This window comes from Pezoporus flaviventris, unplaced genomic scaffold, assembly GCF_033815535.1.
Source record: "Pezoporus flaviventris isolate CSIRO_AGI_PZ_B2104156 unplaced genomic scaffold, CSIRO_AGI_Pfla_v1 ptg000002l, whole genome shotgun sequence".
Classification (NCBI taxonomy): Eukaryota; Metazoa; Chordata; class Aves; order Psittaciformes; family Psittacidae; genus Pezoporus; species Pezoporus flaviventris.
In genome coordinates, this window is record NW_026892550.1 from 84,805,791 (window position 1) to 84,818,056 (window position 12,266).

At 39.2% G+C, this 12,266-nt stretch overlaps 1 protein-coding gene across 12 annotated transcripts in view; it reads left to right on the forward strand.

The window, feature by feature from the left end:
• The window catches only part of BICD1 (BICD cargo adaptor 1), a 173,790-nt gene that overhangs the window by 117,978 nt on the left and 43,546 nt on the right, over positions 1-12,266 (forward strand). For 7 of the 12 annotated variants that reach the window (XM_061444848.1, XM_061444849.1, XM_061444852.1 and 4 more), the window contains exons 3-4: positions 7,143-7,295; positions 10,747-11,217. In XM_061444848.1, coding sequence (XP_061300832.1) covers positions 7,143-7,295; positions 10,747-11,217 — 624 coding nt within the window. The remainder of the gene's footprint in view (positions 1-7,142; positions 7,296-10,746; positions 11,218-12,266) is intronic. The other 5 variants (XM_061444859.1, XM_061444850.1, XM_061444860.1 and 2 more) reach the window with 1 other exon arrangement.

Here is a 12,266-nt window from a genome sequence, read left to right on the forward strand (position 1 = left end):
AGACTTCAAAGATCATCCACTTCCAGCCCTCTTGCCATGGCCAGGGACACTTGCCACTAGACCAGGTTGCTCAAAGCCCCATCCAGCCTGATCTTGAACACTCCCAGGGATGGGGCAGCCACAGCTTCTCTGGGCAACCTGTTCCAGTGCCTCACCACTCTCACAGTAAAGAATTTCTTTCTAATATCTAATCTAAATCTACCCTCTTTTAGTTTTTAAAGCCATTGCCTCTTGTTCTGTCACTACATGCCTTTGTAAAAAGTCCCTCTTGAGTTTTCTTGTAGGTCCCCTTTAGGTATTGGAAGACTGTTATAAAGTCTCCCTGGGACCATCTCCTTCTTCTCTAGGCTGAACAAACCCAGCTCTCAGCCTGACTTCATAGAAGAGGTGCTCCAGCCCTCTGATCATCTCATGGTCCTCCTCTGCACTCGCTCAGGCAGATCCACGTACCTCTTATATTGGGGGCCCCAGAGCTGAACGGAGTGGGGTGTCATGAAAGCAGAGGAGGAGAATCACCTCCCTCTACCTGCTGGCCACGTTCCTTTTGATGTAGCTCAGCACAGAGCTGGCTTTCTGGACTGCAGGTGCACACTGCTGGGTCATGTTGAGCTTCTCGTCAGTCAGCACCCCAAAGTCTTTTTCCTCAGGGCTGCTCACAATTCATTCTCCACCCAGCCTGTAGTTTTGCTTGGGCTTGCCCTGACCCAGGTGCAGCACCTTACACATTATTATTAATTAGACAGCAATTTTATATTTTAATTAACAGAAATAATTAATGCATAATTTATATAAAGTTAATGAATTAATACTAATGCACTACTTGCTATAAATACAGTCAAATCAAACCATTTTTCAGATAAATATGTATGATTAGAGATTTGTATATCAATTTATAAATAAGTCATTATAATATTATATGACTGTTAGCAGGAAAATTAAATACCAAAACAATCAGAACATTCCTTAATTCTGTCTTTTTGTATATACTTGTATTCCAATGTCAATAAAATAGATATTTTATAGAGATTTATATGTAGCAGGTTTTATAAGATTCCATATTATGGATTTCAAACGCTGTGATAACTACATAAATGGGCTATGTAATTGCCCTTTTTAGAAATTCACCTTCTTTAGATTTAGCGATTCCAACTAAATGCATTGAGCATTCAGATGATTGTATTATTAGATGCACTGTAAATGCTTTATTTAAGAGCCGTTTCTGGTGAAGGAACTTGAAACATACATTATCTTGATCTGGCTTTTATTCAGTATACTGTAGCTAACAAATCCATGGCTTTTTTAATCCTTGGTTTTGATAGCGCTGTCATTTTCTAAGCAAATCCATGTAAGGGAAAGATTATAGGTACTTATGTTATTCTACAGATATATTTTAAAAAATAACTTGTGCACAATAGCACATCTGCTTTTTTCCTCTTTTGGAGACACTTAATGGTAGATCAAAAGCTAAGGAATGTCAGAATCATACGTAATTTCAAAAGCTGGTGGTTTCTGGGCTTGGAGAATGGAAGTGGTGTTCGTGCTTTAAAGTAGTTTGCCTGTATAGCTGATCTCCTTAGATCAGATATAATATCATGAACTTTAATAATGTCACCTTGAATGAAACTTTTTGAAGGATGAGATCAGATAAATTCAGATTAAAAAGGAGGATGCAGGTGCCTAACATTGAGGAAAAAAAAAATCTTTGAAATAATTTATTTTAGGATTGTATTGAAAGGGGAGCAAAAATGGTCTTGCAAGAGATGCTCTGTCCCTGCTTAGCTAGGCATTTACATGCATGAATCAGCAAGACTAGGCTGTAAATTCTGCACGAGGGTCAGACCAGGTCATGTTAGGTGATCCACAAAAATCTCATTATGGTTTTAAATATCTCTGAAAACATGGAAAATGCCATTCTTTCAGTTCAAGATGAGTATTCCTGTATATGACAGGGAAACTTTAAGAGTAGTCTAGCTAGAGGACCTTCTTTGGGACTTAAAACAGTTGACGGTAAATAAAAGAAAATGGTCCTCACTCTTCTATTCCCTTTTTCACCCTCTCTTCTCTCAATTTCCCTTTTTCCTTCAGACTAAAAAGTCAGGACCTGCTGGGGCAAGCTAAGTATTTTTCCATACCAGCTGATTCCCCCTGGCTGCCTCTTCCCTGGCATGGCAAGTGTCTTTCTGGGTCTTTACCTTGTACTATATTCCTCTTTGAATTCTTCCATCAGTAGAAAGGAGGAAGGGTGCCTTTCCAGTGGTGTCCTAATGTCCTGCTGCATCATGCTGGTGAGAGAATGCTCTGTATGATGCAGAATTAGGTTTTCCATTGCTTATGGAAAACAATAATGTACCCACAATTCACATTAGAGGCTTCTAAAGTGAAGATATAATTGGGCTTTAAAGTTTCTAAGAGTGCATCTGTATATTCTCAAAGTAATGAATCAGGGTTTGATTATTTTCTTCTCGTTAATTTCTCATTGATTTATTTATAATTGCATGTTGCCAAGTGGATACATACAATATATTTAAAAAGAAACCAAAATCATTTAAAAGTTGGTTTAATTTCATGGCTGACTGACTTATCCCAAAGGAAGTCCCAAACCTGGTTTTGGCCAGAGTTTGCTGGTAGTGCTTCCCCATGCCAAGTTAGGGTGTTTGTAATTAAATTTGAACCCCAGTTAAATTATATTTTCTTTATATGCCTATTACTTTTTTTAATAAAAAAAATTTTCCTCTGCAGAATAAAGCAAACACGACATACACATTTACAGTGAGACTTGTCAATGAACACATGAGATTATGGATATTGGTCTGAGCCTAAACTTTATGTTACATTCAGTTTACTGCTAGTGCAATAAAACTGTCATCAGATTGAATGGGACTTTATACTGCTCAGTATAATACAATAAAATTAAATGGAAAGTATATAAATTTTCCACTGTTCTTTCACTTGTGAGTTATGAAAGTTAGAAAGTTGCGCACAGCATCATGCTATGGCTTGCATATTCCAGGAGGTAAGTAGTGATTTAGTCAGGGTAGCTTGGGGCATATAATTAACTTTTGATTATAAGGTTGTTTTACAGTGTGAAAATTAGTATGTTTCACTGATGTAAAGACCTGAAATCTTTTAAGGAAAATTTGTATAAAAAAAATATGGGGGAAAAGCGCAAATACTAGTTCCCCAGTTTTGTTTGGGATAAAAACCACTAGACAGAAACCAGAAATGGGTCCACACTTCAGGAAATCAAAAACCACCAGAGCTTGCTTTTCACCTTGGAGAGGAGAACACTCAGCTTCAGGTTACCGTCCCTTTTCTTTCCTTAAATGACTTGATATGACACAAGAGTGTTAGAAGTGGCTTCCTTGGGCAACACTGGAGGTGTTAGGACAAAAAGTGACCCTGGGGGGAATCATATGTTTTTTCATAGTTCTTTCACATAGTTTTCAACATTAGATATTTCCATTCTTTCATTTTAAAGTACCTTCTTACTTGCAATTACTTGATATTCCAGTCAATTAAGTGTATTCCAATGTATCTGCACACACACTTTATGCAATGTGCTCTCTATATAGCATATGGAATACAACATTTTCAAAGTCTATACTGAATCAAAAATAATATATTCATCTATATTGCATTTAATTTTGGTAAGAAGTACAGAAGTGTATTATTTAATATTTATATTCCACTGATGCTCAGACTTATTGTGGTTGTACTCTACAGATATGGTCCTTGCTCCTGTAAAACCTGGCGATGTCTTTCGCTTTTCATATATAATAAGTCTGAAAATATATCTAAGTACTAGTGGATACGTGACCTGAACAGACTTTACATCAACTGAGCCTCCTGTTTTTCATTTCTTATGGTCTATTCTGTTATGCGTAGGTTCATTAGATGTGCTATGTAACTGACATCTTCCATAATTAGTGCTCGCATATAATGAGATGCAATGCTGACAAGGACTCTGTTGTTTTCTATAGTTTCACAGAAAGGCCTTTTCCTTCTTCTTTGGCGCTGATCCATTAAAACCATTACACCATGTTTCAGCTGGTGACTGGGATTGGAAATAATTTACAGCCATTAAGACATCGCTTATGTATCATTAGCTCCACCTCTTGGATTAATTTGGTTTTTACAGATCCAGTAGCTCATAGGGGAATCCTATCTGGAAATAGAAAATGTCCTGAGGCAGTGCCCTTGTAAAAGCATCTGACTCAGCTGCTCTCTCCTGCAAGTTTAATGTTCAGTGCTTGATTACCAGTTAATTACGAATTATTTTACTAATAATTTAGGTTACATTGTCCTCTAGTGGCTCATATAGATAACTGCCCTGCTGACAGACTCCTTTTGCCTTGTGTTTAATAGGTTGAAGACTAGCTCACTTCTACAAAATGCTTAGGGATCTTACATGAAGGAAAACAGAGTAGTCCTCCAGCATGTCCTGTGGCTACTCTCGTGAGCCTCATTAACATCAGGCTTTTGCCCCGTAACATGGAAGCACCACTTTTCATAGGAAGCAGTGATAGCCGTAGGACACTTAGCAGCTGGATATTTGCCAGCATTATGCAGATGCTCACAAATAGGAGGAGGGTTCAGGGGGCATGGAGAATAATGCCAGGGTGTTTTCAGTGACAAGACACACATTTTAGATTACTCTGAAAAGGTGATACCGTATTCTGTAATGCGCTGAGTTTGTTTTGCCCCTGTGGCAGAGCAGCGGGACTGCTTCTGGCAGAGGCCTCAGCCCAAAGCAGAGCAGGCAGTGCTGCAGTAGGCATGGCAGACAGGATGTATCTGGCTTCTGCTTCCCTTTTCGTTCTGTTTCCCTCTTGACCAAATGCCATGAGTAATGACAAATAAAGTTTGCTCTGCAGAAATAGTTTCTCTGTGTGTAAGAAGAGGAGGAGCACTAGAAGTGTTTCTGTTTATACCTCCAAGATTATGTATAGAAGCAGCAGTTACAAGGGGTGAAGGAATGCTGTTTCTCTCTTCATAAAGAAATGGTGATAGCTCATGTTTTCCATTGCTGCTTGCAATAATAAGTACGACAAAGGAGTACTCTGACCTTACAGAGTTAATTGTCAAGGCTTTTTCAAAGTAGCATGCCTTGTACTCTATCAGGAAAATTATATATCAGGATTCTATAAAAACTATTTGCTGAGGTCCTCCGTCTCTGGCCATCTTTCTTATTTCTCCCTTTCAGAGAGGCCTTCCTTTCAATAAGCAGTGTTGATGTCAGGTCCAGTTCCAACCATGAATTGACCCTCAGCTGCCTGTTTTGCATGATGGTGGTGAGCTCACCCCAGTAAGGTGCTTGGAACACTTCCTGCTGCCATACTGAGAGCTAAGTGGGCAGAACTCCTCCACACGGTCTCATGCTCCCTGGGCTGCTATCAGTGTTGGATGGATGTCATATGGTTGCTATGCATTCCTTGGGCGATCGTCCTCCAAACACAGTGAGAATTGCGGATCAGCTTAATTATACTTGACATAGAAGAGTCATGCATTTGGTGTTGTCCAGTTACTGACACAGACTTGCATGTGTACCCACACTTAGCAGGTGTAAATAACCACCACAGCTGAGAGTATGCTGACAGAAACAAAGCATGTAAGGGCAGACTGAGGTATAAAATGCCTTTGTGCAATCATCTGCAGTGCCATTCTTACAGTACACTCAGAGATTTATTAGGCGGTGATGGATGCAGGAATATTTGCAGTTACTTTCATCTAGTGCTTTGTGACTCTTCTGCCACTAGGGATCTTTTCAGTTGCCTTCACTTAGAAATGAAGTAGTTTATTTCTTCTTAATTAGGTGCCAGGAGGAGGGTGATGGTGGTTATTTTTTTTTTTCAGAAAAAGCTTCGTTTTAAAAAGTGTTTTTGTAACTCTTGCATCAACCTGTTTTTTTTCATGCTTTGCAACGTTATTTTGCAAGGGTTTATTTAACCTAGGTGCTAAGCAAAGTTCTGTTTATCCTGAATTCAAAATGTTGGTTTTATCCATTACGTACCAGAGAGTGAGTTGTACATCTAGGTAGGGCTCCCTGATTACAGTTTCTGCTGTAATGATTTTTTAAACACTTGACTTTTTTCAGGTAGCTATCAGGCCAGTGGTTGCCCTTCCTCCAGACTGGAATCTTTTACAGAAACTCATTACTGCTTCCCAGGCATGCTCTTTCTGACACCCCAGCAGCGAGGAGGCTCTGCCCCATCATTAAGGTTGCAGTAATGCTTCCTTCCACCAGCTGCTGTGGCGATGCTCAGGCTCCTCCTGCAGGCAAGAAGAGGATGACCAATCATGCCTATTTCTGCTAAACAGGCAAATACAGATTCTCTTCAAAATAAAGAGGGAACCATCTTGGTCACCATTCTTGTCCAGCTGTGTTAACTCCGTCTTCCTGTAGCGCAGTTTACATCAGGGTTATGCCAGCAGAGTCTTACCAGTATAGCTTGACCCTTGATGTCAAACTCAGAACTGGAATCTGGTGGAAGTAGTTTTTGGTGAAACTGATCCCTCATGAACTCTCTCAGAAGGCTGTCTGGGACTTGTATGTGCTAATGGGAAAAATAAAGTGGGACCTTATGTGTTCTTGGACTTGAGGGTGTAATCCTGCTCAGCACAGTAATGAATTTGTCAGGTATTTGATGAGTGCTTTACAGCCAGCTGTCTGGCTTGCAGATCCCCCTCACCTGCTTTTGTGCTCCTCTAATGCCTGGAGATACAAGTGCACATTTCTCAGTAACAGATGTCATTACAGAATAGTTGCCATTACTCACTGGTTTTCTTTATGAATGTAGAAAGCACCCTTAAGAGGAAAACAGGCGGTAATGTTATTTAAATCTAACTATATTGTAAGATAGTAAGAGAGATGATAAAGCCTTGCCTTAAAGGTTTTACGTTTCAATAAGCATCTAATATTGAAATTGATTTAAGCAAGCATCCTTATCAGATTTTCTCATTTTTGCATTGCCAGCACACACCTTAAATTACTGCTTGGACTTGGCTTAAAAGGTGATGCTGTATTGACTTGCACCATTAAATCATTTCTATTTGAATTAATTATTTGGCCTTTTCTAAAGGCAGTGTTCATCATTAAAGTGACCGTGCATGGATGGTAATGTACTTACATTTTCTCTCCCTAGAATAATGAAATGGTAGAACTACAGAGGATACGAATGAAAGATGAAATTCGAGAGTACAAGTTTCGAGAGGCAAGACTCCTACAGGACTACACTGAGCTTGAAGAAGAAAACATCACTTTACAGAAACTGGTGTCCACACTGAAACAGAATCAAGTAAGCATCAAAAGAGTCAAGGCAGCATGCTGTAAAATGACACCATTTTCTCCAGTTTCCATAATGTCATCCCGTAGAGCACTTAGATACTTTTTCAGTTGGGTTTTTGCTGAACACTTATTCTGAAACAGTGTTGTTGGCCATTTTTGGTATATAGGGAGGCCCTTGCCTCAGTTTTTAGGAAAATCCTGGGGGAATATTTTGTTGCAAAACTTTGTAGCAACAGAGGAATTATTAAAATCTATAGAATTGCATCTTTTTGCTTCCTGCTTTTCCTGTCCTTCCTCCCTGCACGCTGAACTTGGTCCCCAGTGGCAGAGTTCAATTCTCCATTTCCTCTTGGTTTCCTGCACATCCTTTCCTCTTCTGAAATGGAGGAAATAATCTTCTCCTTGTTCTCCTTTTTTTTTTTTCTCTCCTTGCTTCTCAGGTTTTCTTGTACCAGTGCTGCTCTCTTCTCAGCCCTGCTAATCCATAAACTTCAAACACAGGAGAAGGGATGTCAGATATTGCTAGTTTGTCTTTTGTTTTCTTCATTACAACAATTTGCAGCTGATGGCAAACCAACAAGCTGTAATTCTCACTGCAGTGCAGAGTGCATCAAGAGGAAGCACCATAAAAACCAGCCCCAGCTCTAAGCAGTCATAGGGTCTGTTCTCTCCCCCATGCGAAATCCCAGTTTCCTTTGCTGCTGGACATACATATGTACATATATACACTGCAAAGGAAGCAATCAAGAGCACAGTTATCCTTTAAATTGAGCAAAGAGATTTGTTCTCATGTCAGAAAAGTTAACTTGCCATGCTCAATATTTAAGTGTCCAACCTGGATGATGTAACAACACTTTCTGCTTTTAGACATTGCCCAGACCAGCATAACATTGCATTTCATAACACCATTTCCTTAACTGCAAGCAGAGGGTGACAGCATCGTAACCCCTAGTTTACATCCTAACCTACTGCCTTGGTTCAGGGCTTTTATCAAATAACCAAGACTGTCACAGTTTCTAATGGCAGCCTGGTAATAAAGCTGCCTTATTTCTGCAGGAATATGCAATACTGTTTCAGCCTTCTTTTATTGCTATTTCACCACTCTAGCACAACTGCAATTGAAATATTTAAAACAGAGCTGTGCCCCAGAGAATAAGCAGGCAGTAGAATTCAGTACATCATTTCCTTATTTATGAAGATATCTAGACTTTCACACTCCTGAAACTGGATTTATAGCAGATCATCTTTTTGTCAGAGTTACTTACCAAGCCAGCAAATAACCTCCTTTGAGGCATGGATTTTTTCCTCACCAACCTCATAGGAAGCATTTTCACACTATCAGGAAATTAAAGACCCTTTTATGGACTATCCTAGTTTCCCCCAGAAGAAAATCTGTTTGGAAGTGTTTACATTTCATCATAATATTTTTTTCTTAATGAAACCAAATGCCACCAGTCTGGAGAGAAAAAGCACGTTGTTTTGAATGGCTTTAAAAATTAGTCACTTTGCATCACTTATTCGTGCACCTGTGATTCCTAAAATAACTTTGATCTAAAAGATAAAATTTCAAGAGCATTTTATACCTTAGTACTTTAATTTACAAACCGTATGTTACAAATCTTAGTGTGAAACTGTCATTATTGGGGTTGGGGATTTTTTGTAGCTTTTGTAAGCAAGAACCTGAGATGCTAACCATAGAGATAATGTAGAACTTGGGTTTTCATATGGATTTAAAATTGAAAAAGGGTTGGTTTTTTTGGTTGTTTTGGGTTTGTTTGTTCATTTTCTCTTTTTCTCATGTCCTTAAGTTATAAACATAGCTACTTGATTGGCTTTTATAACTGTTCAGATGGACCTGTCCCTCCAGTCAGAAAAGATATCAAGTTTCTAAATGCAGATTTTAAAATCTCATGGATTTCCTTTTTTACTCAAGACCTCCCAGTACCTTTCCAAAGGTTTATGAGAACAAGACTTCTGACAGGTTGATAAATATTCTATTCCAGTAGGAATGGTGGGTATTTCTGTTTTCAGCAGAACCTTATTATAGTTTGTTTGAATATCTGCATATGTCAAAAAATATTCTAGACAGTGCCTTAAAATTGCAGATAGTAATGCATAATAATGCATTTGAGTTATAAAAGACTCAACTGCAAAAAGGTGGGGTTTTTTTGTGGAAGCATGAAAATTCAGTATTTATCTCTTTCACTGAGCTATTAAATTCTTTTTGCTGATACTAGGATTTTTATTTTTTTTTTCGTTTAGAAATGAAAAATAGACAAGTAACATGATTAAATTAAAAAATCAAGGTGTGATCATTTTTACCTGGAGATTTGGTCAAGTATGGACATGGACCTTCACAAACAAAGCTCTTGCTTTTTACTGATGTGAGATTTCTCAACAGTGAAAAGGAAGATGAGGAGGGCCAGCAAGAAAAGGTGTTCTGCCGTGGGGATCCGCGACATCATCTAGATGTTGCTGAACTGGTTTCAGGCTAGACTGTGTTTTCCCTGGCTTTGCTTCTTGTTATGTGTAATAGAGAAATCCGCATAAATGCAGGAGCTGCCTTTGAAGAGAGAAGTTGTTCTCCTCGGCTCACAATGCCCATAAATACCTTGATAAAATACTGCACCTGTGTGTAGGGTAGGGAGCCTGCCCTCTGAGGAGAAAGAGCGGGGAATCCCTCCAAGCCTGGTGAGACTGCGCCAAATTACTGGGACACACTTTAGGCAGTGCTGTTGGTGCAACAGGTTGCCAAGTGCTCCAGAATGGCATCGCTACATGCAATTCAAGCATTGTGTGGCTGAATGAGCTGTTTATTGCATTTTTCTGGTAGTTTAAAAATCTCTAACAATTTGGGGCATCTTAAAGTTTAAAGTGATTGTATGAATAGTTTTCTGTTTAATTTTAAAATGAAATGCTTCTTGAATAATAGAGATTCTTGTCTGACACAGAGAAGAGAGGTGGGGCTCTTCTAACATTTCTGTTCATTCCATCCACATTTTTGAAAACTACTCAGATATCAAGATACTTGAGAGTATCTGTGCCTGAGTAACTTTACAACTGGTAAGAATTTAGATATAAAGTCGTCTTAAGAATGCTTGCAATTAATTAGTCAGACTATACTAACCTGAGATCTATACAGACCATGATATACCAACATTGCTTATGGCAATTAATAATAAAGCTATGGTTACCAGGACATCTGCAACTAAACAACCTTCTTTCCATTAAATATATTTTTTATTCTCCTAACGTACTCATTAAAAGGTGCAATATTTCTTGATTCTCACATGCTGAAAAAGTGAGCAGTGGAGTATTTAACAGAGTGAGCTCCACTTGCATTTTCTGTGCAGCCAGTTCTTTGCAGTTGTGGGCAATGTCTGGTATTTCAACCTGTAGCTTCTCTAACACCTATTTCAGTCAGGCTAATAAATGGCAGGTTTTCATGACTTAAGTTTTAGTATTATGAATGTTCTTTGTCTTGTCTAATTCAGGTTGAATATGAAGGCTTAAAGCATGAGATTAAACGGTTTGAGGAGGAGACAGTGTTGCTTAACAGTCAGCTAGAAGATGCCATCAGACTGAAGGAGATTGCTGAGCATCAGCTGGAGGAAGCTCTGGAAACTTTAAAAAATGAAAGAGAGCAAAAGAACAATCTGAGAAAGGAACTAGCCCAGTATATCAACCTCAATGATAGTATGTATAATAACCATATTAATATATCAGTAGATGGATTGAAGTTTTCAGAGGATGGGGGCGAGCCCAACAATGATGACAAAATGAACGGACATATCCACGGGCCTCTTGTGAAACTCAATGGTGACTACCGAACCCCCACGAGTAGGAAAGGAGAGTCTCTTCACCCCGTTTCTGACCTCTTCAGTGAGCTCAACATATCAGAAATACAGAAACTGAAGCAGCAACTCATGCAGGTAAGAGCTGCATTCAATGTTCTGAAGTGTTTAGACATACATCCTATGAGCCCTAGTACCAGCTTTTGCAGTAGTTTCTCCCAGTGATGTTCTTGACAACCTATGTCCTGTTCTCAGACCTCTGCTTTGGTGTTTCTTCATATCCAGATTTTGCCAGTAATATTCCCCAGGAAACAGAGTGTCTGTCTGCAAAAAGTCAGTGTGAATTGTGCAGATGTTTAGTGCAAAGAGGATAAAGGAACCTAGCTGCTGTGGTTGCAGATGGTTAACTTCCTTGTTTCCTGCTATGATAATGGGAAATATTCCTGAAATTGCAAGTAAAGAAAGTACTCTTCAGTATGACCAAAGCTATCTGGAAAAAAAACACCAAAATACAGACAGACTTGATTATGCTCCATTGTGAGTCAGAAGGAGTTTTTGCCATTAAATTCAGTTTGAATGAGATTTGGCTTACCATCAAAAGAGAAAAAAAGGAGTAGAGTGCTCCTCTTAATAACCATGTACTCAGAGAGCATGTGGTGTGTGAGATACCACAGAGTGCCCTTGTCCATACTGACAGTCCCAGCAGATGCACAGGCTGCAGGGGGTGGCTTGGGGACCATTCAGTGAGCGTTTTTCTCTATTCATCCAAGCCCAGCCCAGGCATAACCAGAATGGGAGCCTGGGATGCAAGCCAGACAAAATCTCAAGCTGCTGGCCCCAGTGCTGATGTCATCTTAGAAGGGGTACAGTGCCACACAGAGAAGGGGTCCCACTGCCCAAGCTGTTTAGCATCTTCTCTGCCACAAGAGCTTGAAAGGTTTTGGCACCATCAAGTAAACATCCAGCATGTTTTTGCTTCCAAAAAGTATCTCTTCCAAAGACAGTAAATGTAAATCCTTTACTGCTTCAAATGTAAAGGGTAATATGGAAGTAAAGTAGAGCAAACCCAATTTCAGTGCTTGCTAGAGAACAATAAATCCCTATGTGGTCTGTCCTATTTTTGCTGAAGAGTTAATTGTTTATTTACTTCGTTGCTAACCTCACCATGGGAAGTTTTGATCGGAACA